Raw genomic sequence first — 27,403 nt, forward strand, 5'->3', positions numbered from 1 at the left:
CCTCGGGCCGGCGGGGGTGGCAGGTTAGCCGCTGCTTTGTCTTCTCAGCTCCGGTTCCGTCTGCGTTGCCGCAGGGAGGCCGCCCCGGCCCGGCGAGCCGAACCAATGCTGGATCTGGAGGTGGTGCCCGAGCGCTCTTTGGGGAATGAGCAATGGGAATTCACGCTGGGTGAGTATGGGGTCCTTTGTACCTCCGGACTCTTCCTATGTCTCTTTTTGTCTGGTATGCCCCTGTGCCTTGTCTTGTCCGTCCGCTCGACTCTTTGGGCTCCAGGCGCCAGGTACCGACTCCGACCAGCCTGACGCCTTCGCCTCGGGCCTCAGCAGAGCTGCTCCCTGGGCGCTGGGAGTGTAGTAAGAAGAAGAACTGCAGACACGCCCCGAGCTTTGGTGCCAGGCTATGCTCTGTAGAGCGTAATTATCTCAAGTAATCCTGGAGGGTCGGTCCTCTGGTCATTTTTATTTCTACCCACAGATTAAATAAAAGCGAAGTGATCTGCCTCCTGCTTCTCTGGTTGTCCCTTTTCAGAAACCTAGGCTTGGAGCCCCTAATCAGCCAGTGGGGATCTGACAAGGGAGTGAAGGAATTTGTAGTCAAGGAACGTCTGACTTCTTTCCTCTTTTGAGACTTCAGCTGTGAGAGTTCAAAGTTGAATGAAATAGGCATTTGAGGAAAGAAACGTACCTAGTCTGTAGAAAATGCAGTTGCGATTGTCTTTTTCTTTTGGTTTGTTGACCCAACTCTTTTTTTGCCTTTACTCCTTCCTCCCCAGCCCGCACATCACTACCCCCTGCGTACAAGGATGGAAGTGCTCAGTAACCAGTGTGTGTTTACTTTGATGTTCTGGCCCTGGCAACAAGGGGTGGGGAGCAGGTGTTGGTGCCTGTGTTTGTTCGAGTCTGCACATCTGTCTCACCACAGCTGGACAGTCGGCTAGCGTTGGGCTGCGTGGCTGATACATAAATCTAGAAGGCCTGTACTTATGGAGACAGTGCAGATTGCTGGTAGGGCCCTGCTGTTGCCCGGTGACTCCCGGAATCAAACTGTCTGCCTCCTGTGGGTGGTGGTGGTCATGTGCTATTGAGGAACCCTGTATAGAGTTTCCAAGAACTGCTGGTGGGTTAGAATGACCAGCCTTGTTGTTAGCAGTCCAGTGCTAATCCTAACACCACATCAGGGCCCACTGTGGGATGTAGGATGTAGTTTTCGTTGGGGGATCTTAGTCAACTTCTCTCATAATTTAAGCCACTCCTACAGAGTTTTCCCCAAAATTGGAGCTATTATGAGATGATCCAAGGTGCCCTAGTGGCACTGTGGATTAGGCATTGGGCTGTTAACTGCAAGGTTGGCAGTTCAAACCCACCATCCTCTCCATGGGAAATATATGAGGTTGTCAGTTCCTATAAAGGTTTACAGTCTCAGAAACCCTATGTAGGGTCTCTGAATAGGTTGGGTTTGGTGAGGAGATATTTCAGCCTCTTGTGAAGTACCTAGAACTTGGGTGGGGAGTTGGTGATATCTTTGCCTCCAGCCCCTGATGCTATTTGTTGCTACTGTTAATGGTTAATAGAAAATGGTGGGTTTGAACCCCTGGCCTTGTGCTTGACTGTCCAGTTCTTATAATACAATGCACACCAGGACTTCTAGTTAACTTTTTTCCTCCCCTCCCCTTGAAGGCTTCTGCCCATCATTGGACCTCACAGGGCAAGAACCACAGTCATAACCTCAAACTGTGCTTTGACTGGTTTGTGAGTTTCATTGTGCTCCATATATTCAGAATTCCTTAGCCAAAAATAGTGACTAGGATGTCCAGAAAACTGGATAGGAGAACAGTGTTTTCTGGAAACTGTCATGTTGAGGCCTTAACTCCCTCTCCTGACTATCCATTACCAGAAATCAAGGGTTTGGGGAGTTCTAGCAAACAAAACAGTGAAAGAAGTGTTTCTGTAGATTGGACCCAGAATTGAAGTTTGAGGGACAGTTCATAGAGATACCTGAGTCTTGAGGATTCTCTTAAGTATTTTTGGTTTTTTTTTAAGCTTTTATTGTGAATTGAGATCGATTACATGGGAGAACATCAGTTTTGCACTTTTCCTATTGTGTTTTGTTTCATTTCAATTACAATCCCCTCCATGCATCATCATTCAACAGTATTTGCTTCTATTCCCTCTGTTTTTGTTTTTTGATATGCACAAAAACACTTGGGATATAATTATTTAAACACCACCAAACAGCCAAAGGACACATTCTACAAGCCTGCTTCCTGGCCACCAGCACTTAGCCTTTCTCTTTCCATGAGTCTAGAGTCCTCAGCTGCTCTCTCTATGCCATCACCTCTGCCTCTATCTCTGGTGTTGCTGCTTCTCTGGTTAGGGTCCCGTGTTCCTGCTCATGTGCTTCTCCTTTGATGTCCTAGCGTCCTTTGTTCCTGGAATGTGAGAATAACTACACCCCCTTATGGTACAAAACTTCTACCTTTACAGTTGTGACTATCACAATTAGTCATAACAGTTACTGTTGAATCTAAAGAATCCTATCCCTATCTCCTTTACATCAGACCCATTTAGACAAGTAGAAAAGATGAAAACTAGTCAGTGGGGAATCTACCCCCCTGGTCCATTCTTAAACTCAAGTCCCTCTTGAAATCTTTTAAGTCAGCCACTTCATGTCTTATGGTAAGCTGCCCCCCACCCCCCTTTTAGTAGCCAATGTCTAAGTTGCCCATTCCTGTCAATCCTGAATACACAGGGGATAAGCTTGATCCTTGATGTGAAGACTCCTTCCCTCGTGGTTGGTATTTTGAGCTACTACATCCATTAAGTACAGGGCAAGATCTTCAAATTGTAGCCATTTACATTTGCTTCCTTTATCAAATTCATTTATCGCCCTCTAGTTGACCTCTAAGGAGCTCTGGTAGCTTAGTGGGTACGAATCTGGCTGCTAACCTCAGGGTCAGCAGTTCGAAACTACCAGCAGTTCCGCGGGAGAAAGATGGGGTGATCTGCTCCCGTAAAGATTTATAGCCTCGGAAACCCTGTACAAGATCACTATGAGTCAGAACCAGCTCCACGGCACATAACAACAACAAGTTGACCTCTGGTCACCAAGCCATCGAAGCTACGTCAAATCTGCAATTTTGGGTGTTTTTGTGTGTCTCCACCCATTCGTATCAGCTGAACGCTTCACTCTCAGCTCTAATGGCTAGATCAGTGTCCATGGGCTCAGGACTTCTCAAGTCTCCCCCAAACTTCGGACCAACCAGCCCTTCCTCTTCTCTCTCTCAATCCAAGGTCTACAAGAGTAGAGAATTTGGTTGAACTCAGCCCATATCTTCATTACTGTCTTGTGTGGGCTTTTAAACCTGCATTTTTAAATGGTGTTTGCGTGAGAATTGGTGGTCATGTAACTGTCAGTTTCCTCTCCATCTCTCTGCACACCAGCACATTCAAATTGCTGTCAATAGAGACAGTTTGGAGTCCTGGTGTGGTGCTGTGGGATAATGCACTGGACCGCAGTGTCGGTTTGAACCACAAAGTTGCGGTTCAAATTCACCAGCCTCTCCTCAGAAACCCTATACTGGGTTGCTATGAGTCAGAACCAACTTGAAGGCACTTAACAACAGCAACAACAATAGGGACAGTTCTGGGAAGGGGATCTGTAATTTAGAATTGCATTCTTGGCAAGTCACTAAACCCTGTAAGGCAGATACAATCATCTCACTTTGCCTGGTGAGGTAGAGATGACATATAAAAAGATGAACAAAGATTTCCTGCTTCCCACTGCTCTCCTCTCCTGAAGGTAGACTCAGCTTCCTCCTTGTTTCTTTTTTGTAATCTGCAAATGCAGCTGTATTTAGTCCCTGCCACTAACTGCCTGGCATCACAATAGGGAGCATATCCAGCTTCTTGGCTGCCTTCCTGGTCTTTGTGTAATGTTGGGAGATTGAGGAGATGCCAACAACAGGGACAAGAAAACCTAGGCCAAATAGAATCTCAGAATGCCACTGATGGTTTGAATTGAGGTGGGGTAGAAGCAGTGCAAATCTGAAATATTGGTACTGACACAAAATGGTGTATAACAACAACCTGTGGAGGCATCTCTCTAAATTTCTGTTTTTGAAATTTGTCTTTAAAATGCCTGTAGAGGGTAGACACGGGAGAATAGCTGCCTGCTTCATAATTACCATGTTCCACAAACACTGAAAGCAGCATTTACTTCTTTGGACTCTGTTTACAAATAGTAAAATGTGTATAAGAAGAAGTCTTATGCCCTTAAGAGTTTAGTCTAATAGGAGGGAGGGATTACAGAAATAGTTCCTTAGTCATAATTAGGTAGTTGTGAGGATACTGTGGAAGGAGAGAGGGCAGGTGACCTGACTTGGGGATTTAAAATAAACTTTCGGTCAACCCACGAGAGCCAATAGTCCTGTTCCTGGAACCAGTGAATACCAACAGGGCCCTACCAGAAGTCTACACCAGACACCTAACAACAACAACAGGGTATACACTTTGGCTTATTGATGATGCATGGAAGGGATTGTAACCATGGCAATGAAACGATACACAATAGATAGGTTGAATGTAAAGCTAATGTTCTCCCAGGAAAACTATCACATAATTAACAATAAAACATTAAAAAAAAAAAAAAAAGCAATCAGTTGTGTAAAAAAAAAAAAAAAAGTCTGGTCATCCTCGCCTCCAAGGAGCACTCTGGCTATACCAGTCCAACACAGATCTGTTTTTTCTTTTGGTAGCCCATGGTATTTTCAATATTCTCCTCTAACACCATAACTCAAATGCATCAATTCTTCTACAGTCTTCCTTATTCACTGCCCAACTTTCACATGCATATGAGGTTATTGAAAATACCATGGCTTGGGTCAGGCGCACCTCAGTCCTCATACTGACATCTTTGCTTTTCAATGCTTAAAAAAGGTCTTGTACAGTAGATTTGCCTAATGCAATACGTTGTTTGGTTTCTTGATTGCTGCTTCCATGAGTGTTGATGGTTGACCCGAGAAACGAAGTCTTTGACAACTTCGATCTTTTCTCCATTCATAAGAATGTTGTTTATTGGTCCAGTGGTGAGGATATTTGTTTTCTTTACATTGAGATGCAATCCATACCAAAGGCTGTGGTCTTTGATCTTCATCGGTAAGTATTTTAAGTCCTTTTCACGTTCAGCAAGCCTAAGTCTTCAAATCAAATTTTAAAAAAACAATGGGAGAGCTAGGTTGTGTTTACAGTACAGTGAACTCTAAGCAATTTGGTGTTATAACTACAACATGATGTACTGGCAGAAGAAAATAGATTGTCTAGAGTCCCTCTTCAGCTTGGTAGCAGCTGTCTAGGACCCTGTGGAGGAGTCTGGTTTTGGAAGAAAGTGTATTTATTAGTAAAGTCTAGGCATGAGTTTAGGAAGAACATTTGGAAACTAGATTTGAAAAGATGGGGGGCGGGATGTAGAGGTTTCTGGCGTTAGTGACTGGATAAGTATTGGAGGTAATCTGTTGATTTACTTGCCTGTAGATATATACAGAAAATAGATTGAGATGTGAGTTGGAAGCTAAGTGGTTGTTGAAGTGAGTGAATGAGGGGTGGGCAGAAAAAAGAGTAACTTAACATAGAGTTGTAGGAGCCTTCGTTAGATAGTGCAATCAGAGAAGTGAAGTGTGAGTGAGCCAAGGCCTGAAGGATGAGAAGGAGCCAGCTATGAGAAGAATAATCTGACAGAGGCCAGAGCTCGTACAAAGACCTGAGGTGGGAAAATGCTTGATGTATTTTAAAAACAAAGGAGGGGGCATGAAGAGTAGTGGAATGAAAGGTGGGTGGAAATAGACAGGATTAGAAGGATTATGCAGGGCCTTTAGGTGATGTTATGATGTTTGAGTTTTACCCCCTTTACTGGGATGCCATTTGAGGGTTATAAACAGGCAAGTGATAAGATTTCATTGGTAAGACATAATATTTGTACAGTTTAGAAGACTGACCATACGCCCCATACACTTGAGGGATAGTTAACTGTTCAACTTTATATATTATATTCATCAGTACATTTACTCCATTCCCTTAGACAGGCCAGCTGTTCCCTTAGTGGGCTTGCTGCCTAACTCTTGCTCTTACTGCTTATTGAAACTTTATTTACTAAGATATCTGTTAAACTTTAGTGGCTCCTACCCCAAGCTTTATTGCAGGGACCATTGCCTGCCACAGTAGAAGAGGTCAGTAAATGGATGACCCAAGTAACCACACAGATGTCCTTGCTTTATTTCAGGGATGCCTCTGGCTCAGGCAGTAGCTATTCTTCAGAAGCACTGTCGCATCATCAAAAATGTTCAGGTTCTCTACAGTGAGCAGGTGAGTGGTGACTGATTTGTTTACTGAAATAGCATCCCTAATCAGTGAATCACCTTCAGAGGTGACGCTGTGAGAGAGGATGACTAGCAGAGATTGCTGGGTCACTGGGATTGAATGGGAGAGTCTCTAGCACTAACTGGACCAAGCACATTTTTTGAAACTGTGAAACTTTGCTGTTGATAATCAATCTAGTGCTGGCAGGATTTGAACAGCAGTAGTAACTGAACCTACAGACCTCTGGTAGCGTAGTGGTTACGAGTCGAGCTGCAAACCTCAAGGTCAGCAGTTTGAAACTACCAGTTGTCCCGTGGGAGAAAGATGAGGTTTCTGCTCCCATAAAGAGTTACAGCCTCAGAAACCCTATGCAGGGTCGCTATGAGTCGGAACCAACTCCATTCTACACCATCACCACTACCAGTAACAGCCTGGTGTTTATCTGTGCTTGACTTAGCTGCTGGACCTTAGGCAGGGACTTGTTATTGGGAGGTTACCTCAGAGTTGTCTCTGGCCTTCTTTTGTGGTTTTAAAATAATAACAATAAAGTGTTGTTGTGTGCTGTCAAGTTGGTTCCAACTCTTTGCAACCCTGTATTGGGTTTCGAAGGGCAGCTGACCTTGTGGTTACCAGTCCTGAACTTATCTCCCTGAAAGATCTCTCCTCCACTGAACTCCAGAGTCTGCAGTTCTGCCACACAGAGCATGTGCTACCTGTCACAAATTTTGAAATGGTTTTGCTACGGAATGTTCTTGTGGCTTCTCTGAAACCTGACTACCAACCAGTTTCATGATATTCTAATTAATTTCAAATCCTAAAGCAAGTAACATTATTTTTGACATTAAAAATGTGAATTACAAGTAGGTGATATATTTTTAGTTTTGCTTAGAACCAGGCCAGAGTTCTACCTGTTAACCTAGAGGTTATCTTTGTTGCCTGTCATTCCAGCGTTTGTGTACAAAAGGTAGCGTTAGCATTAAGCTAATATTTCCTAATACCTTCTAAGCAACTGGAACTAGTTGGAAAACATGGGTTTTTGAGTCCATACTCTGGTTCACTCACTTTTCTTCCTTTGTTAGTCTCCTGACTTGTGGCAAATTAATAACCAGTCTGCTGCGTCTCTTGTTAATGGGTATAAAACCAAATCAGTTGCTGCTCAATTAAATCTAACTCTTGGAATATAGTTTCCTTATAATCGATTCATCTTTTGATGAGGATCAAGAGAATATGATCTTAGCTGTGATGTGATGCTTCTTACGTGTGGACCCTATTGTTTTCTCCTACCCTCTTCATTTCCTTTCCCATTTGCCCCTTTGCGCCCCATCAAGTGCCAGGAAGAGTTTGCCCCCATCACAAGTTTCAGAACTATCTTCTTGTCTCTAGGCAGAGCACACCTTGAAAATTAAATGTACATGTCAAGTAGAGGTCCTGTATTTCTTTGAAAGGATGTTAACAACTAGCAACTGTTTTATTTATTAAACTGTTTCAAATGGAAGACGGCACAGTGCTGGGTTACTGGGAGGGCTGCTAAAACATCATAGAGTATGTGTATTTTGGTTCTAGAGAAATAAAACTGCTTTTAAGGGTGGTTTGCTTGCTTTTGAAAACTGCCTAGTTCTACCCTAAATTGTAATAATGTCAGGGTAAAAATGATCAGACCTTAAGAGAGTAGAGGGAAATCGAGATCCTCCCAGCATTCCTCTTTCAAGCAAGGATCTTGAATGAAAGTAAAATGTTGCTTCCTCTTATTATCTCCATGAAATGGCTCTCTCAGAAATGGAACTTTGTGTTCTGGGTTGAGAATAGATGACCTTAGGTCAGGGTTCATTAGTCCATTATCTTGCCTGATACCTAATGGTTTTAGACATTCATGCTGACCTACTGGAGAATTAACAACATTCGTCTAATTTTTGCCAGGCATGATGGTACCACTTGGGCCCATTGCCTTGTGAAGATCAAGGGGATCGAGGGGAACAGACAGTTTGAGCTATTCCAGAAAGCTCTGGAGAGCATTCAGAATTAGGGCCCACACATGCTGTCTACCCTGAAAAACTGTGAAGAAACTTCTCTAATCCCTTAGAACAGTTGTGTTCCAGTTTTGAAGAAAGGATGGGGTTTTCGATGGTTCTGTTTTCCTTCTTCTTCTGGGCAGCCTGATTCCGGGCTGTGGAGACTCTTTAGACTTTGAGTCTTTGAATTGATTGCTTTGGATCGATGGCACGTAGGTTGAGTCGAGATGAGAGGAAGGAGTGCTTTGTGCTGCAGGGTCCTGGATTTGGTTTCCTGACCTACAGTCTCTCACTGCATAACAACTCTGTGAGGAAGGGATATGAAGATATTCTCTTAAAGAAACCAGAGCCCAGAGAAGTTTTGAAAGTCACCTAAGGTCACTAGCTCACCAGGACTCAAGGCCAGTTCTGTGGCCTTGCTCTATGCTGGATCCCCTTCCTTCTAGGTCTTAGAAGAGGCAAATGTAGAAATGTGACTACTTAGATTTTAGACTTAGGCTTTCAGAACGAAGCACATGGAATAAGGGATTGGGGATGGTGAAAGAGGAAGGAAGAAGAATGGTGTCTCATGTGTAAACTGATAGAAATTTAGCCTAAAACAGTCCAGAATAAAATGTGTTCCTTGTGCATTGTACAAACAACCAGCATGTAAATAAATGGATATTGATTCCGTTGGCATGGAGCAAGTAGTGGCTGCTGGGTTTGAGTCCTGTATTTGGTCTTCTCACAATGACCCACATTCCTCATCAACTGCTCTGTAGGCTTGAAAGCCGTCAATCCATGCTATACAACACATATGTACCTTGGAACTTCAACATGGCTTGTATACTCATATAATTTTGGCCCTTTATCCAGGTATTATTTTCAAAACCTGGACGGGAGTGGTTCTTTTCTGTTAATTCTATAAAGTAGCAGCTGCAGGCTAGAGGTGGAAGACACTGCATTTAATGTGCTCGTGTTTTTCTGGCTTCCAAACCTTGCTAGTTAGGAGAGGACAAGCTGTCTGACTGAGATGTTTCTGTGTGCTGCGTTTATATTGTGAAGCTTTCAGTAGATACTGGTGAGTACATCACTTGTTTAGGATGTGTTTTATTTTTGTTTTCCAGTCTCCTCTAAGCCATGACCTCATTCTTAACCTGACTCAGGACGGGATCAAACTACTGTTTGATGCTTTCAATCAGAGACTTAAGGTAACTTATAAATGACAACAAATGTTTCATGTCAGGTTCAGCCGGTTTCTTGGAGCCAATTAACATGGGTGTGGACTTCTTTGGTTTAGAGACCACCATGGTACAGGGGTTTAAATCTCTGCCCGGCCCCCTAAAATAAGGAAGATTATCGAGCTGGGATTGTAGTGAGATCCAGTGGTTGAAAGGGGCTGGGGAGGACTTTTTTGGTACAGGTTCCAGAGGTGGAGGTAAAGAAGTATTGAGCATTCTGAGAACATGCAATAGAATGAGGACTTATAGTTGAATATGAAAACAAGAGTGGGCCTAAGTATAGCTCTCCCTAAGTCTTAACAGATACCGAGATGGAGCCTGATGTGGTGCTGTTAGATTAGCTATGAACTGTGAACCACAAGGTTGGTGGTTCAAACCCACCAACCGCTCCTTGTCTACATATTGGTTGTATTAAATAATATGTTTCTTCTTTAAGGAAAGCTAGGTGTTCAAACTTTTTGAAGTACTATGTGGTGCTGTAGGATACACACTGGACTGCTAAACCACAATGTCGGCAACTCAGATCCACCAGCCACTCCTTGGAAACCCTATATAGGGTCGCTATGAATCAGAATTGATTCAAGGACACTTAATAACAAGAACAACAACAAAGATGGGGTCTAACTGTAGAATAGGACCAAGTGACTTCAGCCAGGTTTATGTATCTTGCTTTATTTTATTCTTGTGTCAGACAGTATGACATAGAAGCTAGAGAATGGAAACTATTCTTCAGAAATGTTGGGAGCTGTGGGTTACCACCACCAGTGGTGAGTTTATTTTTTAATTCCTTTGAGAAAATGGAAACAAACAACTTGCTGGTGTGTGGGCTTGTCTTAATTTTATATTCACGTGCAATTTGCTAACACCTGTGTTAGTCCAGGATATTTTTAATACACCCTGTTTGTAAATGCCTGAGCTACACAGGTTAGTCACATGACACTAGGCTTGTGTCTGAAAATCACAGGGTTGACTGTGGGCTCTGGGCCAGCAGCATGTCCAGACCTTCGGCAGTGATGTGTCAGAGCTGTCATCTGGTTAGGTTATGGAGTAACCTTTTCAGAAGATTTGGGCAGTACCTACTTATCATCACATCAAAAGTCAACTGCTTCCCAGAGATTCAGCAAGAAAACTATTGGAAGATTCAGCAGATTGGCAGGATACAAGATCAACATACAAAAATCAATTACATTCCTCTGGCTTTCTGCCCCCATAAAGATTTACAGCCTAAGAAACCCTATATAGGATTGCTATGAGTCAGAACTGACTCCACGGCACACAACAACAACAAAATACTGAGAAAGAGAGCTCTGAAAAGGAAATCAGGGAAACAATACAATTTACAATAGCCACCCAAAAGATTAAATGTTGTTGTTAAGTGCCTTCACGTCAGTTCTGACTCATAGCAACCCTATATAGGGTTTCCAAGTAGCAACTGGTGGGTTTGAACCACGAACCATGTGAATAGCAGTCCAGTGCTGATCCTACGGTGCTGCACTAGGACTCCAGAATGTAAACAGAGAAACAAAAGACCTATACAAAGACAACCACAAAAGACTACTAGAAAAAAACAAAAGAGACCTACAAACTAGAAGAGTATATCATGCTCATGGATAGGAAGACTTAACATTGTGAAAGTGTCAACAATACCCAAAACAATCTGTAGAGATAATGCAATCCCAATCCAGATTCCAGCATCATTCATTAAAGAGATGGAAAAATTAATCATTAACTTTACATGAACAGGACAGAGACCCTGGGTAAAAAGCATTGAACCAAGTAGCAAGCCTCTTACTTCCTGATCTCAAAGACTACTGCACAGCTATAGTCATCAAACAGCGTGGTACTGGTACAACGATAGACACACAGACCAATGGGAACAGTATTGAAAGCTCAGAAGTAAACCCACCCACCTATGATCAGTTGATCTTTGACAAAGGACCAAAACACATTAAATGGGGAAGAGATATTCTCTTTAACAAATGGTCCTGGCAAAACTGGAAATCCATTTGTACAAGAATGAAACAAGACTCACACTATGTTTTAAAGAAAATAACACAATATAGATTAAACACCTAACTCTAAAACCTAGAACTATAAAGATTATCTATGAAAAAATAAGGGCAAAGTTAGGGGTCAAATATATAACATAAATACACTATCAAACACAACCGAAAATACACAAACAGCAGAAGACAAAATAGATGACTGGGACCTCCTAAAAATTGGATGCTATGTGCATCAAAAGATTTCACCAGAAGAGAACCTATAGACCAGGAAAACTTTTTCAGCAATGACATATCAGACAAGGGACTAAGCTAAAATTTATAGAACATTTCAGTATGCCTCAAAAAGAAGACGACAAATATACCAGTTTAAAATTGGGCAGAGGACATGAACAGACACTTAACCAAAGAAGACATTCAGACAGCCTACAAACATGAAGATATGTTTATGATCACTGGCTATTAGAGAGAAGCAAATCAAAACAACAATGAGATACCATCTTAGCCCAGCATTAATGGCAAAGTTCAACAACAACAACCAAAAAAAACCCAGAAAAATGCTGGCAAGAGTGTGGAGACTCTGGGACCCTCTTACACTCCTGGTGGGGTTATAAAAATGGTGCATCACAACAGAAAACAGTATGGTGCTTCCTCAAAAAGTTAGAACTAGAAATACCGCATGACCCAGGAATCTCTTTACTTGGTATACATCCTCAAGAAACCCATGACATGAATATGCACACTTATGTTCATTGCAGCACTCTTCACAATATCAAAAATATGGTGACAGCCTAAATGTCCATCAGCAGAAGAATGGTTAGACAAACTGATACACATACACACAACCTTGAAAAATAGTAATGAATCTGCTAAATACCTCATAACATGGATGAACCTGGAAGACATAGTGCTGAGTGAAATTACTCAATCATAGAAGGACAAATACTGTGTGAGACCACTGTTGTAAAAAGTGAAAAGATAGGTTTTCATGCTAAAAGAAGCATTCTATGATGGTTCCCAGGGGTGGGAGGAAAGGGAGAATTATTCACAGTCTAGAGGGTAAATGTTTGTTAACCTGGGTGATAGGGAAGGTAGCTTTGGGGTGGGGAAAGGGGGAATGGGGAGTGGCAGACAAAAAGCAGAATAAGGGGATAGTGTTATAGTGGATGGGAACAGTGCCTACCTTTAAGATGTTAGGATTACAAGTGACTAATTTTTTTCTTTGTGTTTTTCCTGTACTTTCCAAATCATTTGCAGTAAATGTGCGTTCCTTCTATAATTAGAAAAAATTTTTAATTGCTTAGTTGTTCAGTGCCATCAAATCATTTCCAACTCAGCAACCCTGTATAGGAATGGCTGGCTGATTTGAACTGTCAACCTTGTGGTTAGTACTATACCAGGACTTCAAAAGTTACTTAGAGAAATATTTTTTAAAATAATGTACTGGAAGGATTTGAGTAAGAAAGAGTAACCAGAAGCATAGATTTTCCTCTTTTTTTTGGATAAATTCCCTTTCTAAAGGGAAAACAAAAAAGCAGAAAACCAAGAAATTTCCCAAAGGGGGAGAGTTTTCTACTTTTTTGTTTTCCTCAGCTGCTAAGGAGAAAAGATAAAGCATAGAACGAGAATGGAATGAATGCGCCTCAGCTAAGAGCTAGATGGGTTTTCCAAAAATACAATGGAAACTTAGCCCCACAACTCCTTTGTCTCTTCTTGTGGACTCAGTTATACTGTCTGTACTGGCCAGAATTTTCATGCTTGGGAAGGGTAGAAGATGGTTTTCAATGTGGTTTAATCGCAAATTTGAGGGGAAAAGATAGAAAGAGAATGTTGAAAAATGTTGTATAGCAGAGTTTTTGTCATGAAAAGCTAAAATAATCTAACTCAACAGGCAACAATAGAGGATGGCTAGACACCACATAGAATTGAAGCAAATGTTTAGTGGCCATTTAATACATGCTAGGCACCTGTCTGTATGCTTTATATACGTTTCCTCATTTAATACTAACAATCCAAGTGAGCAGGTACTTCACCACAGTTACCAGTGAGGCAACTGAAGGACTGAGGATAAGTGGTCTGTCTAACATCAAGCTATTAACCATATCTTTTGTCTCGTAACTGACCACTGAAAATGGGAACGGCTTGGGTTCTGTTGAGAGTTGTAGCAAATAATTCAGAAACACAAAAGAAAATAGTGTGAACACATGTGAATGGGAAAGGAGTAAACTAGAATCAAACCATTCTCTGCCTTCTGTGAGTTCCCTCTACAGAAGGGCCTGGGTACCTATGTGAAGGCTGAGGAAGTGATCCATCTAGGTGTTGTTGGTTGGCACCAGGCCCAACTTGACACATCTATTTGTCCTTCCATCTAAGGACTTCAGAATTCCACCCTTCCCCTCCCCACCACCTCCTGATGCTGTCTTCTCTAGTCCCTTCCCCCAGCCTCTAGAGCCAGCGAGAAAGCCATGTGCAGTGAAGTTCCATAGGTGACAGATTTTACAGGCACTATCTTTTCCTTTCTTATCTCGGTTGCTCTCCTGTCTCCTTCCCTTTGAGAAAACCAAGGCCTTCAGGGTATAAAGTCAAGGGCTTTAAGCTTTCCTAGCTGTGACTCAGGAAGCTCTATGTGATTAGCTCCAGCCCACTGTGACCCCATCAGACCCACTGTTACCCCATCAGATAGACCGGGTTGAAACACCTAAATGTTAAACTGGGCTATTGGTTAGTAGATGACAGTGGCACAAAAGGAACATCCTGGAAGCCTGCACTCACGGGTTGGGGATGCCCTTTGAGTCACTGGCCAACCATAGGGGTAGCAGTCAAGGAGGCAGAGTGGCTGCCCCTACTCCCCCACCCCCAGCACTGTTGACCATAGACACTTGAGCTGCTGGCCTAGGTGGGCTACTTGCCATGCCCAGGCTGTATGAAGTGGGGGACACTGGCTATTCTCAGAGTCATAATTATTCCCCTACCCTTTCAAAGTGACTCAAATTGAGTTTTTTTATAATGCCAAGGAGTATGAAATTTTTAAGTCTGTTAGCTTACCAACTTCAAAGCATTAATAACTCTTAAAACATTTGGGTGATTTTTTTTTTTTTTTTTCTCTTTTAGGTGATTGAAGTACATGACTTGACTAAAGTAAAGTTAAAATATTGGTACGTTTTCTCTCCCTGTTAAATGTGACAGTTGATACACATGAGCTTTAACTTCTGTGCTTAGTAGTCAACACTAGATTTCCTTCTGCAGCAGCCAAGAATTAGGGCCTGGTACCGTAGTTTATTGAGACAAGCTCCAAGTTGGAACGAGAAGAAAACCTCGTGCTATGTTGCTGGGTGTTAAGTACTGCACACATGTGTTATCTTATTTAGTCCTTACAGCAAAGCGGATTCTCAGTTCAGAGTTGATATGACTGCCTGTTGCACAGACTCTTGGCACCTCTTTTCATGAGTAACAGAGATGGATTGGACTCGAAAGCCTCTCTAAAGAGAATAGCAAAGGGACCATTATTTTGGTCCACAAATATTTGAACCTTCACTATGGCAAAGCACTGTGCTAATATCTAGAATATCCCTTTCAGGATATCCTTAGCAGGATGCCTCTTCCATTTGTGAGGTGTGAGCAGGGCCCAGCTCCCATGGTAGGTCTAAGTAGTATTGGCTGATGGAGGAATGGATGCACCAAGATGTAATAGCACTGACTCCTGCAGATTTTAGATATCCTTAAGGTCAGGTTTCTCTTGTAGGACTGGACTGCTTCTACCAGCTGCTCCTCAGAAACCCTATACAGGGTCGCTAAGAGTCATTGGGTTATGGGTCAGAGTGTGGGATCTAGAGTCACGCTTCCTCACTTAACCTCTGTGACTTAGGGTAAAAGTTTGTTTTTTCATCATAGAAATGGGGTCAGTAGTGTTGCTGCCAAATTGTTCAGAGGATAAAGCACATAGCATAGTGCCTGGGGTTTTCGTAATTTTTTTTTTTTTTCTAAAAGGCATTCCATAAATTATACTACTGTTTTTTGGTTTTTTTTTTAATTTATTTTTAACCTTTAAAATTCCTCCTTAAGTCATACCCTTAACAGGCTAGATGTATTTGTGTTTCTGAGGGTGTCATTATCCAATGGGGGCAGTGTGCAGGCGGCTTAATGGTGGATCAGATCTTAAGACCTTGACCTAGAACATCCACAGACATCTGGTGAGCTTTCCATTACAAGAGGGGTTAGATGTTATGGCATTTGTGTGGTGTATGTTTTTTCCTGTAATGTTCTAATTAGAACAAAAGGTAATGTACAGTTAATCTTCACATGAAATCATGTGATAGAATAAACTCTCAAGTTTACCCCAGCTTTTTGTTTTTGTACATTGCATAGGATCCATCCCTCTCTCCCTACCCAGTCTTTGAGGGCTAGCTCTTCTGCCTGTTAAAGGAGACAGGTGTCCCTGCTTGGATACGGCCTTTCTCTAAGACATGGCTGTTGCTTTTCTAAGAAAGTTCCTTTTTAAGCCAAACTGCTAATATGCATCTGAAGAATACACTGACTGTATCTTCTGCTGACCATTCTTTGTCCAAGTCTGAATGCCGTACTGAGCTTGGGGGTGCCATGGGCTATGAGCAGATTTTTTTCTCTCTGGACTGTGCCCCTTGTCTGCAGATGTTTTGAGAGGTCAGAGGACAAACTGTATCAGCCTCATAAGAATTGGCCTTGTTCTAACCTCATTAATTACAAGTTATATAATTTAGCTTCTGAGACTGTCTTTTAATAATAACTCTTGCAGCCACAATCACCCGTGATCTGTACGTCCATCCCATGAAGCCTGGTATTAAAAAGTACCTTTGCTTTTCAGTGGCGTGCATTTTAACTCTCAGGCCATAGCTCCCACCATTGAGCAAATTGACCAGTCTTTTGGCGCAACCCATCCAGGAGGTAAGTTGTGTCCATCTGATTCCTCTGGTCATCAGGGGTAACACATTGATAAACCTGGCAAGTGGTACCACCCCAGCCCTTCCCCTGAAACCAGGCTCCTATAGGGTTTGGGGCTTGGTACTTGGGTGTGAAGGAAAACTCCTCCCCATTATTTTTAGTCTAATAGGTCAGTTCAGAAATGAGCCTAAAAGAAGGTTACCAGTCATCACTCCCTGCCAGGCTGGTTTATATTAGTAACTTCAGGTGCCAGTCAACCCTGTCTTTTTCCCTCCCTTCCCATCCCCACAGTGTACAACTCTGCTGAACAGCTCTTCCACCTCAACTTCAGAGGACTGTCTTTCTCTTTTCAGTTAGACTCATGGACGGAGGCGCCCAAGTATGAGGTTAGCCCTTCCTTCCCTACCTGGTATTGGTTTCCCCAGTGCCCTGGTGATGTGGGTCAACAGACGGTGCCATGTGGGCAGGCTGGATATTCACTCTTTCTTTGGTTCCTTTGTCATTGAGCTCTTCAGGGGATGATGCAGTGGCAAAGGAAGAGCAAAGCCTAGGCTGGCATTCCCAAGGAGAGGGCACTGCTCACTGCAGACTGAGTGAGGTCGATATACTTCTTAGAATCCCGCTGCCCAATTCTGCTTTGGTTTTAAGCTCCTGGTCACTGTATAATTTTCTCTGGCCAGAATCTGAGAAATTTTAGTCTCTGGATTTTCAGTGATCTGTTGCTTTTGGTAGCATTCCATTCATCCTTAAGGAACAGCGTCCCAAGGATTATGGGAATGATTGCTTTTCATAACGCTTACATCTTAAGTAAAGAAGTCATTCATGCATCTTTGCTTTGATGAAGGAAAGTAAAGCAATGTAGAATTAAGGTGAACTTGCATAATTGGAGTGAGTTTACTGATCTGGGGCCAGATGTGACCTGACCAGTTCTTTAGTGACAAGGCATTCCAGCAGTGCTGGAGTCACATGGTCTGCAGTGTGCCCTAAGTAAAACTCTTGTCTTGTGTTTGCAGCCCAATTTTGCCCATGGTCTAGCTTCTCTCCAGATTCCCCACGGAGCGACTGTGAAACGAATGTACATCTATAGCGGAAACAGCCTACAGGATACCAAGTAAGTGAGGACGTTCATGGGCTTCTTGTTGAGGCCCTGGGCTTCCTGGGAAGGGAGGCAAAGCCTTGCTTATTCTGTGCCTGCCCCCAGGGCTCCTGTGATGCCCTTGAGCTGTTTCCTGGGCAATGTGTATGCTGAGAGTGTAGATGTTCTTCGAGATGGAAGTGGACCCTCAGGTTTACGTCTTCGCCTACTTGCTGCAGGTCAGTTACTGACTTTGAGGTAGTGGGTTCCTTATTACACTCATTTTGAGAAATTCTAAACTCTCATATGTTTAGAGATATATTTGGTAGGAAGCAAATGATGCACATGTTTATAATCAAAGATTTCATTTCAATTTATGACAGAAAAGAATATCATCTTATCCTTAAATATAAGCTTAAGACAGTTAACATGATTCCCTCTGCATGCACATAAGCCTTATCTATGCTGTGTGGTTGTGTAGCTTTGCAGTGGTGCCCAAATTGTATCTTGGGGATGTATCATGTAGGCTGAAATATTGCCTACTTTCTCCTTGTCCACGCTCAATGCCAAGTTCTCAGAGTAGGTGGGTAAGGGGACTTAGTGAATTGACGTTTAGCCACACTCTGCTGAGAGTTTTGCTGACCATGAACAAGAAAGAGTTGTTGTCGATAGTAACTGTTATCTCCAAATGCTGCCTCACTTTGTGATTTTCTCCTGCTTGTGTTGTTTTTAGGACTGTATAGTTGGTTTGGGCTTATGGTGACCCTTTGTAGGGTTTCTAAGGAGTGGTTGGTGGGTTTAAACTAACAATCTTGTGGTTCAAAATGACCTTGGGGTCTGGTGCATTATCCTCTAGTGCTCCTGCCTGTTGTTGTTGTTGTTGTTGTTGTTGTTGTTGTTAAGTGCCGTAGAGTTGGTTCCGACCCATAGCAACCCTGTATAGGGTTTCCAAGGAGCAGCTGGTGAGCTTGAACCACCGAACTTACAGTTCAAACGGCTTTGCAGTTGGGCGCATTAACCCACAGCGCCACACCAGGACTCCTGCCTGTAGACATCAGCTATTTGAGGCTTTAGTTCATGCTTATAGGGTAAGGGTCTCCAGTGAGGAGTTTGCTAATTCAGGCTCTCACAGAGTTTTTGTCCAATGCATGATTCACTGAGAGCTTCCTTTGGGCAATCAGATGTGTAGTTTGTCTCAGCCAACCCATGTCTCACATCTCTTTCCTTATAAAGTGTAGCCAGAGTGATTTTATTTTTAACACGGAAGTCAGTTTGACCATCTCAGTTCCCACAGCAATTTATAGGTAGGAAGACTCATTCCAGGAAATCAGAAACTAAAAAGTAATCTCCCCTAAAGCTGAGGAAATTTTCACTTGATTAAATTTCAGGCAGAGAAGACGAGAAAAGACTCGCCTCTGAAGGGTTCCTTCCCTGCAGTCCCACCTGGATGTTTATATCTGGTATATGAGAAATGTTATAAGCCACTGGAAACGTGGGGCCCACAGCCCAGCTTTGCAAGATTTGGTGAGGTTTGTAGGTTACCCAGCTTTGATTAGGCTGCAAGATTAGTGGGCAGAAGATAAATACGGACCATGCTTTTCCCAAGATCCAGTTAATTGAAATACTGTGTTGACTTGCCACTCAGTATATGTGCTGAGACTAGAGACTGAGTGAAGCCTTCTTGGGTTTGCTGGATTTTGGATCTCTGGAGTCTGAGTCTCAAAAGAGCACTGGTAGTGCTATGGTGAAAGTGCTCAACTGTTCACTAGAAAGGTCTGCATTGAACCCACCATCTTCTCTCTGGGAGAGAGATATAGCAACCTGCTCTTATAAGGATTTATAGCCTGGAAGACTCGGGGTGCTTCCACTCTGTCCTTTAGGGTCACAGTGAGTCAAATCAACTAATGGTAGTGGGTTTGGTTGTTTGGTTTTTTTTTTTCGGTTTGGGAAACTCACTGTACATAGCAAATGGATTGTTGTACGTGAAAGAACTTTGGCAACTGTAAAGCCTTGTGCAAAAGTAAGGGGAAGTTTGGTTGTGAATCAGAATTCTAGTTCCTCTGATTTTTGCTTGCTTTTTTTGTTTTGTGCAAAATACTTTGAATTTTACTATTGGTGTGTCTACTTCATAACCATTTCCCCATGTGTGTGTTTGTGTTGTGAGAGAGAGAAAGATTAACTGGAAACATTTCTGAAATGTATTAGAAAAAAGGTTTAAAGAATCGTCCCAAAGAAGAAACTTTTGGCAAATCAGATGAGTTTTTGTTTCATTGCTCCACCTTCCTGGTTTGTCTCTTTTGAAGGAAAGTGGGTCTTACCTGAGTTGTAAGGCTCAATCAGATGTGTATAGAAATAGAGAATCAGTTAATGGGGGCTTTACTCTTGGCCCTTAACACAGTGATCAGTCTCAACTGGGGGTTACATTGAAGAAATCAACATATTTCTAGCACTTTCCCTCTAAACCTTCCCGTTCAGATTCCTTCCAAACAAAGTGTTAATTTCCTGGTGTCTTTTAAAAGGTATTGATGATCTTGGTGGACAGGTATAACCTGAAGCAGACTCATGGGCCTCAAGAAGAAGGAAGTAAAAGCAGTTGTGTAATGAAGTACCTCTAAACACATCCTGAAGTCCTGGTGTGGCGCTGTGGGTTAATACTCCAGACTGCAAAGCCTTTTGAACTGCAAGGTCAGCGGTTCAAGCTCACCAGTCACTCCTCGGAAACCCTATACAGGGTCACTATGGGTCGAAACTGATTCAATGGCACTTAACAACAACAACAACAAACACATCCGTGTATCTCGTCAGAACCTGAAAAGTGGCAAGAGATCAGAGTACCCCATGATAGACTTTATTATTTATTATTATTTTTGTGAATTGGGTGAAGGTTTGCAGAACAGATCAGTTTTCCATTCAACAGTTCATACAAATTTTGCTTCATGTCATTGATTGCAATCCCCACAATACAGCATCATATTCCACTTCATCCTTATGTTTCCTATTTTCATTCCTCCTATCCTAATCCTTCTGAACTTTGTACTTTTGTTTTCAAATTATTTGAATATGCAAACTTTATTCTAAAGTGTGGAGTCCTGGTGTGGTGCTGTGGGTTAACACACTGGACTGCAAAGTCTCTGAACCACAAGGTTGGTGGTTCAAGCTCACCAGCTACTCCTTGTAAACCCTATACAGGGTTGCTTTGGGTTGGAATTGACTCAATGGCACTTAACAACAACAAACCAGTGTCTTTCTGACCAATAAATCTGGACCTTTTTATGATTTTGAGTTTTGCTCTACATTTTTCTCCCATTCTACCCAGGACCTTCTAATAGGATCCCTTTCAGGGCAGTTGATAGTGATAAACAGTGTGTGGTTCAGTGGCCCATTGGACTAATTGTTTCCATGTGTCTTCCATTTTCTTCACTCTTCTTTTCTCTGGACAGGGAGATACCAATAGTTGCACCTTAGATGGCCGCTCACCAGCTTTTAAGACTTCTAAGTAGGATGTATAGCATTGTCTTTGTGGGTCCATGATAGCCTTTCATAGCACTATATGTTGCTGTTTATTTTATCACAGTTGCAGAACGTTTTGATTGTGTCCTTCATCAGACCCTAAGCTTCCTGTGTCGGCTAATCCACCAGTCTCAGTCAGACTGGTAGTGCAACCAGTGGAGGGTCTCAGACTCTGTGCAGGAATCTAACCACCTGTCCTTTGTTTGCTACAGGTTGTGGGCCCAGCCTTCTGGCAGATGCCAAGATGCGAGTATTTGAACGTTCAGTGTATTTTGGTGACTCCTGCCAAGATGTTCTTAGCATGCTTGGCTCTCCACACAAGGTCTTCTATAAGTCAGAAGACAAGGTAGGGAAATGTGATTATAGAATGAATAAGCAATCTCATTTGTTTGTTATAAATCAAGACTAATTTAATATTGAGTAAATGTGTACTATTTGCTATATCTCCTTAGAGTCTATTCTACTTAAAGCTGATTGAGAAGTGTATCAGACAGGTCAAGCTGCCCTACTTTGTCTATGGGGCCTTTCCTTGGAGACGAGGGTCCAGTTCATAGTCAACCACAGCAGAACCCACACTCCAACTGACCCAACAGCTTAATACAAGGGGCACAGTTTATAGACTTGCAATTAATCTCAGAACTGTATTAAGTGGTTGAATTTTAATTCTTATTATTTTTTCCCAACAGATGAAAATTCATTCTCCTTCTCCTCATAAACAAGTTCCATCTAAGTGCAATGACTACTTTTTTAACTACTTTACTCTTGGGGTGGTGAGTTCCATTTCTGTAGGTTATGGGCCTATATCGGGTGGGCAGTGCTCCTGTGCACACCTGGGTGGACACACAAAGCTGCATCTGTGCTCAAGCCATCAAGGAACCTAACCCAGCTGGCTTTGTCCTGTGCTGTCTGGTATAGGCACTGGTAACCAAAAGTAGACTTTTCTGCCACCGAGATGGCTCCCTGTTGTGCCTCACTGTCTTTTTGTAAGAAAACCTCTTCACAGATGGAGGCTCTGGAAATCATGTAGCTTAAGATGTATTGAGAATAGTCCTGTTGTTGAGCACAGGACCCTCTTCTGAGGTCACAAAACTGAGGAAACGGAAGCTGGAGCCAGATGAGCAGCCTCTCTGGGAGCATTGGGAAAGTCACAGTGGGCTCGTATGACCTCTGTTGTATGTTGGTGGTGGGAGAGAGGAGTACTGTTCATGGTTGACCTCTGAGTTTGAGGGCCATTGATAACAGGGAGGGAAAGAGAGAAGGGATCAGCCTTAATAGGATTTAGCATTCCTCCTCTTATGTGAGTGGAGTCAGAGTAGCCCTGAGGTCAGAGGCCTGAACTGCTGGTGAGATGTAAAACTGGAATGCTGTGGGCGATAAGAGGAAGCATTCAATAACCCACTGCCATCAAGTTGACTCTGCTTATCTTGACCCTGTGGGACAGAGTAGAATTGATCCTTAGGGTTTCTGAGACTGCTTTACAAAAGTAAACGGGTTCATCTTCCTGTGGAATGCCTAGTGGGTTTGAACCACCAACTTTGCAGTTAGCAACCCAATGCTTGTGTCAAATCTGGGTCTGGATCCTGGTGAGAGGTCAAGCTGGTGCCAGTGGTTGTCCACCCCCACAGAGAATATAATAGAAGCCAAATAGGTCTGGCAGGTCATGGCATCAAAATAGCCATGTACTTTTCGAGTCCCTCAAGAGTCAGTGACACTTGAATCTTGAAAGTCTTTAAGCTGCAAACTGTGCTCATCAGGTGCCTATTTTGTAGCAGATACTTGTTGGCAGGGTTTTCGTTCCCAAACTGAAAGGGGTGGTCCACCTGTACTTGGCTGAGTTCCCTCACTGACAATGCCCAGTAAAGGCTGCTTGACCTTAGCTGTCCCCTTGGAAGGAAGTGATTGTCCCCAGATATCATCCCCATTGTGGAGTAAATGTCCCTGAGTTGGGCGTTAGAAAGGTCTTGACCTGCCTCAATAACATTCTTTTCTTGCTTGCTGCTGTTTTCTGTCCTAGGACATCCTCTTTGATGCAAATACACACAAAGTGAAGAAATTTGTCTTACATACCAATTACCCTGGGCATTATAATTTTAACATGTAAGTACACCTGTACCTGTCCCTCTAAAAAGTGAAAAACTCCAGGAAAGAGAGCTTGTGCCTTTGGGTTTCCACTAAGTAATTACCCCTGAATTCTTGCTGTTTTATGGGAAACAAGTATTTTGCAAATGGGAAAATAGGTCCAAAAAGCTTGGGGTCTGGCCCAGAGTGATGAAGGCTTCAGATCTTGGGGCCATCCCAGAATCTGGCCTTCTCCGGTGAGTGCTGTCAAAGACTCAGAGCCAGCGCTTTGGGCAGGTTTGTTCATCTCCAGGGTGCAGAGGTCATTGGGTCTTCTGGGAGGCTTAGCTGATATCCCATCTGCCTTCTCCTTCTAGTTATCACCGCTGTGAGTTCAAGATCCCACTAGCCATAAAGAAAGGTGAGTGGTGATGCCCTTTAGGGAAGGAAGAGGCTTTGGAGCACTTCCACTGTAGGAAAGGTGGTGGGTGGGTTACAAAGCCACTGTCCTCTACTTCCGCCCGTAGCCTCAGCACTTCTGGGTCTGTAATCTCCTGCAGGCCTTAAAAAGTTTTTTCCTAAAATTGTTTTTAAAAAAAAAAAACTCTTTTTCAATTACCGCGGCCTCTGGTGGTGACAAGTTTATTATCCAGGTGCCTTGTGACTGCTCCCATTGCTCACACATAATGTTCTCTCTCACCCCTAAACCCACTCCAACCTCCCAGCTTTTCCACATTGGCACACTCAGGCAGCCTGTTCACCTCCCTTTGTACTCCAGCCCCACTGCAAAGATTGGCCAGGGCTAGATTCTATCTAAGACTGAGACCACTGATAGGGCTGAGCCAGCTATCAACTGCCCCTGGTATTCTCTTTACAGAAAATGCAGATGGACAGACAGAAACATGCACTACCTACAGCAAGGTGAGCTCCTCTCCCACCTGGCTCAGTGTGAGAATGACGTAGGTGTGGGCTTATCAGTGGTCACAGGCCTGTTCAGGTCCTTGCTGACCTCCGGCTATATATATACCCTGTTCCTCTTACAGTGGGACAACATCCAGGAGCTCCTGGGCCACCCTGTGGAGAAACCTGTAGTCCTACACAGGTGAGTGAGAGGTTGCTGTTTCTTACCACCCCACTCTGCTCCTCACAGCCCTGGGCTTTCTGGGTATTGCTTAGAAATTAACAAAAGTTTTGGGGCTACCACAAACAAACTGCCCCACTCTACACATTGGGACTGGGCCAAACTATTCTGCATATTTACTTGTGACAGAGGCTTCCCCTGGAGATAGCTCCTCTCATCTTACTCTACCTTTAGGGATGGAGGCCTCTCAGCCCTAGCTATGATTTAGAGAGGAGAGTGATTTTGACTGGCTGGCCTGGAGTTTTCCTTATCAAAGCTGCTACCTGCTAGTCCATAGTCCCTTTTCTGATGGCCCCGCTGCTTGCAAGAACCTTCTCGCCTGACTTCTCATCACTCCAGCCCAGTACTGACATTTATTGCCAGGTTAGGTTGTATAGGATGCAGGTAGAGTGAGGCCATTTCCTAGGACCTCAGGGGCCTGTGTGGGAGGTGAGAGCCCCCATCATAGAAGGGACTGGGGGCCTGGCCTGGCCTGACCTCTAACTCTGGTTTCTCTGGCCTCAGGTCGTCCTCCCCAAACAACACCAACCCATTTGGCTCCACGTTCTGCTTTGGTCTTCAGCGGATGATCTTTGAGGTAAACTCTGAGGCCCTAGAGCTGTTCTGGTTTAGGGGTCAGTGGGCATGGCAAGGACAGGCAGATAGATGTCTAAGGGAGGTTAAGGAGGGCCCATTGTCATACTGAACATGTTGTTCTGCCCTCACAGCTCTGTGAACAGAGAACTTGGTATGCTTATTTCTTAGTGTTGTTAAGTGCTGTGGAGTTGGTTCCAACTCATAGCAACCCTGTGTATGGTTTCCAAGGAGTGGCTGGTAGGTTTGAACTGCCAACCTTATGATTAGCAGTTCAGTGCTTATTCTATAGGACTTAGCACACCAGGACTCCATTTCTCAGTGAGGGTTCTTCTGCCCCATGGCTCCCTTCCCTGTTGTATCCATGTTTTCATATGTAAACATGGAATTCCTGTTACCTCTCATCTTCACTGTAGATCCCTGTTTTGGCCTCTGTGACCCTGTGGCGCTGTAGGATAAGTGCTGGATCACAATGTCAATTTGAACCATAAGGTAACAGTTCAAGCCCACCAGCCACTCCTCAGAAACAGGGTCGCTGTGAGTCTGCACCAATTTGATAGCACTTAACAACAATTTCTCAGTGAGTGTTCATAAATGGTGTTGGGGAGATTCAGAGGCCGAAGTAGTGGTCTATACTGAAGATGAGAGGTGACAGGAAGTCCATGTTTACATATGAAAGCATGGGTACAACAGGGAAGGGAGCCATGGGGCAGGTAGGGCTCCGCCCAGGAGTGTTGGGGGCTCTGGAGTGCCATGGGAATGACCTGGGTAAGTGGCGAGGGCTTGGCATAAGGTTGGGTGGCCCCTACGTTTCCTTCTGTATTGTTACAGACATCTCTTTCTTATCTGTTCCAGAAGGGCTGGTCAAATGAGGGCAGAGGTTGTTCCCAACATTAGCTGGGGGGTGGGGGTGTAGACAGGTGAGCGGCTTGGTTCCTTGCATAATCCTCATACATAGGCTTCAAGTCTCATATCTGTTATCTGCAATCACAGACCCAAAGCTGACCCCACTGGTGTATTTTGTGGGTGTCACCTCCTTGCCTTAACCCACTGTCCTCTCCTCACATCAGGTCATGCAGAACAACCACATTGCCTCCGTGACCCTGTATGGCCCCCCCAGGCCTGGTGCCCACTTGAGAACAGCAGAGCTCTCCTAGGGCACCACCACACTTGCCCGTTGGCCCCATGGAGCTGTGTGCCATATCTTGCTCAGTGGGCCTCAGTGAGCCACGCTGTGGGTTTTCCTGGACACTTTGCCAGTGTTGGAGGGTTGTGTGATGCTCTTGAGTTGGGGCTTGGGTATGGTGCTCTGCTTTGGAGTGAGGGCCAGATCATCCCTCTGTCCATCCTCAGCCTGCAAGCACCAACCAGCAGGCAACAGACACTGCAAAGAGAAGCACAAACTCTGAGCCTCCATACTTGGACTTAGGAACTCTCGACTAACTCGAGGAAGCAGGGTTCTGTCTGCCCTGGCCCATACACATTGGGGAAACTTGGGCTCTTTTCTGTGGCTGAGGACATCGATGCCCAGGGTAAGGACACAGAGTCCTACCTTTGGCCAGGCATTGCCACGTGACCGTTAAAGCAAGCAGGTAGCATGTCCATAGTACTTGGTTGTGATGTTTGCACTACATCCACTTTAGTTACTTGATGAGCTGGCTGTGGCCTACCTGGCCCGCCTGCCCTTTCCTGTTCCTTTCTTGCACGAGTTTCCTGCTAGGCCCAGTTAGCACTCCCAAGTGAATGAAACTCAGCTTTGTACCTTCCAGGAACGTGCCTAGACCTGGTACCCTCCCCTTTTGGAGCCAGCCTTCACAGTTACCTGTGCCCTCACTCTGCCCCAACCTGGCTGGTGGAGGCTGCATGTTTCCATTCTGTCTGCCTTTTATTTGATGCCAAAGTTTTAGCCAAAGACATATTCCTTCCTTTGTTGTATTCCAGCATTCAGTTCTTCACTGTGGGCTGGCTCCCTGCCCCTGCCCTGGGCAGTGCCCCCTGACTGGGTCATTCATGGCACCAGACCTCTGGGGGCTCAAGGAGGGCAGGGTTTGCTCGAGTCTCTTCATGGGTCTTGCTAAGGAAAGTAGCGTATGTGCTTTAAAAATAATCTTTTGAAAAGAGAAATGTATCATTTTATCCCTTTTTTAATATTTTGGTCTAGCAACTTGTGATACATAGATAACAATTTTGTGAGTTTTTCAAATGTGTGTACAGATTTTTGTAAATATGACTCTTTTGTAATTAACTCATGTACAGCCTCATCCTATATAGACTAATGATGAATGCGCAGGGGACCTGCCCCAGGCTTCTGTGGCTCCTGGGCCAATAGCCAAGGTTGTGTGGCACTCCCATGACTTTGTGATCAACTGTGGTGTCTTCCCATGTGGACCGTGGCCTGGCCAGAGACCCCGACACCCCCCCCCCAATCCCACTGTCAGGGGCAGTCAGGACTTCCACCAAACTTATCATCCCCTGTACTTCCCCTCAAATAAAACACCTATGCCCTCAGCACCTGCCCAGTACATGCTGTTGTTGGGATGTTTGTA

At 43.8% G+C, this 27,403-nt stretch overlaps 1 protein-coding gene across 1 annotated transcript; it reads left to right on the forward strand.

The window, feature by feature from the left end:
• LOC102839456 (chromosome unknown open reading frame, human C16orf70) lies at positions 1 to 27,403 on the forward strand. The gene is made up of 16 exons (XM_006863599.1): positions 1 to 169; positions 6,275 to 6,357; positions 9,467 to 9,550; positions 14,695 to 14,738; positions 16,424 to 16,503; positions 16,792 to 16,886; positions 17,514 to 17,611; positions 17,702 to 17,814; positions 21,298 to 21,431; positions 21,772 to 21,855; positions 23,100 to 23,182; positions 23,521 to 23,564; positions 24,021 to 24,064; positions 24,187 to 24,245; positions 24,789 to 24,861; positions 25,928 to 27,403. The coding sequence occupies exons 1-16, from the start codon at positions 106 to 108 to the stop codon at positions 26,012 to 26,014; spliced, it is 1,269 nt and encodes a 422-aa protein (XP_006863661.1). The 5' UTR covers positions 1 to 105; the 3' UTR covers positions 26,015 to 27,403.

This window comes from Chrysochloris asiatica, unplaced genomic scaffold, assembly GCF_000296735.1.
Source record: "Chrysochloris asiatica unplaced genomic scaffold, ChrAsi1.0 scaffold00055, whole genome shotgun sequence".
In the NCBI taxonomy this organism is placed as follows: domain Eukaryota; kingdom Metazoa; phylum Chordata; class Mammalia; order Afrosoricida; family Chrysochloridae; genus Chrysochloris; species Chrysochloris asiatica.

Excerpts from the sequence above, each read along its gene's own strand:
- LOC102839456 (XM_006863599.1), top strand. The coding sequence starts at position 106 with ATGCTGGATCTGGAGGTGGTGCCCGAGCGCTCTTTGGGGAATGAGCAA. Across the intron at positions 17,815-21,297 it reads TCTTCGCCTACTTGCTGCAG|GTTGTGGGCCCAGCCTTCTG; the intron begins GTCAGTTACTGA and ends TGTTTGCTACAG. Across the intron at positions 23,565-24,020 it reads CCCACTAGCCATAAAGAAAG|AAAATGCAGATGGACAGACA; the intron begins GTGAGTGGTGAT and ends TTCTCTTTACAG.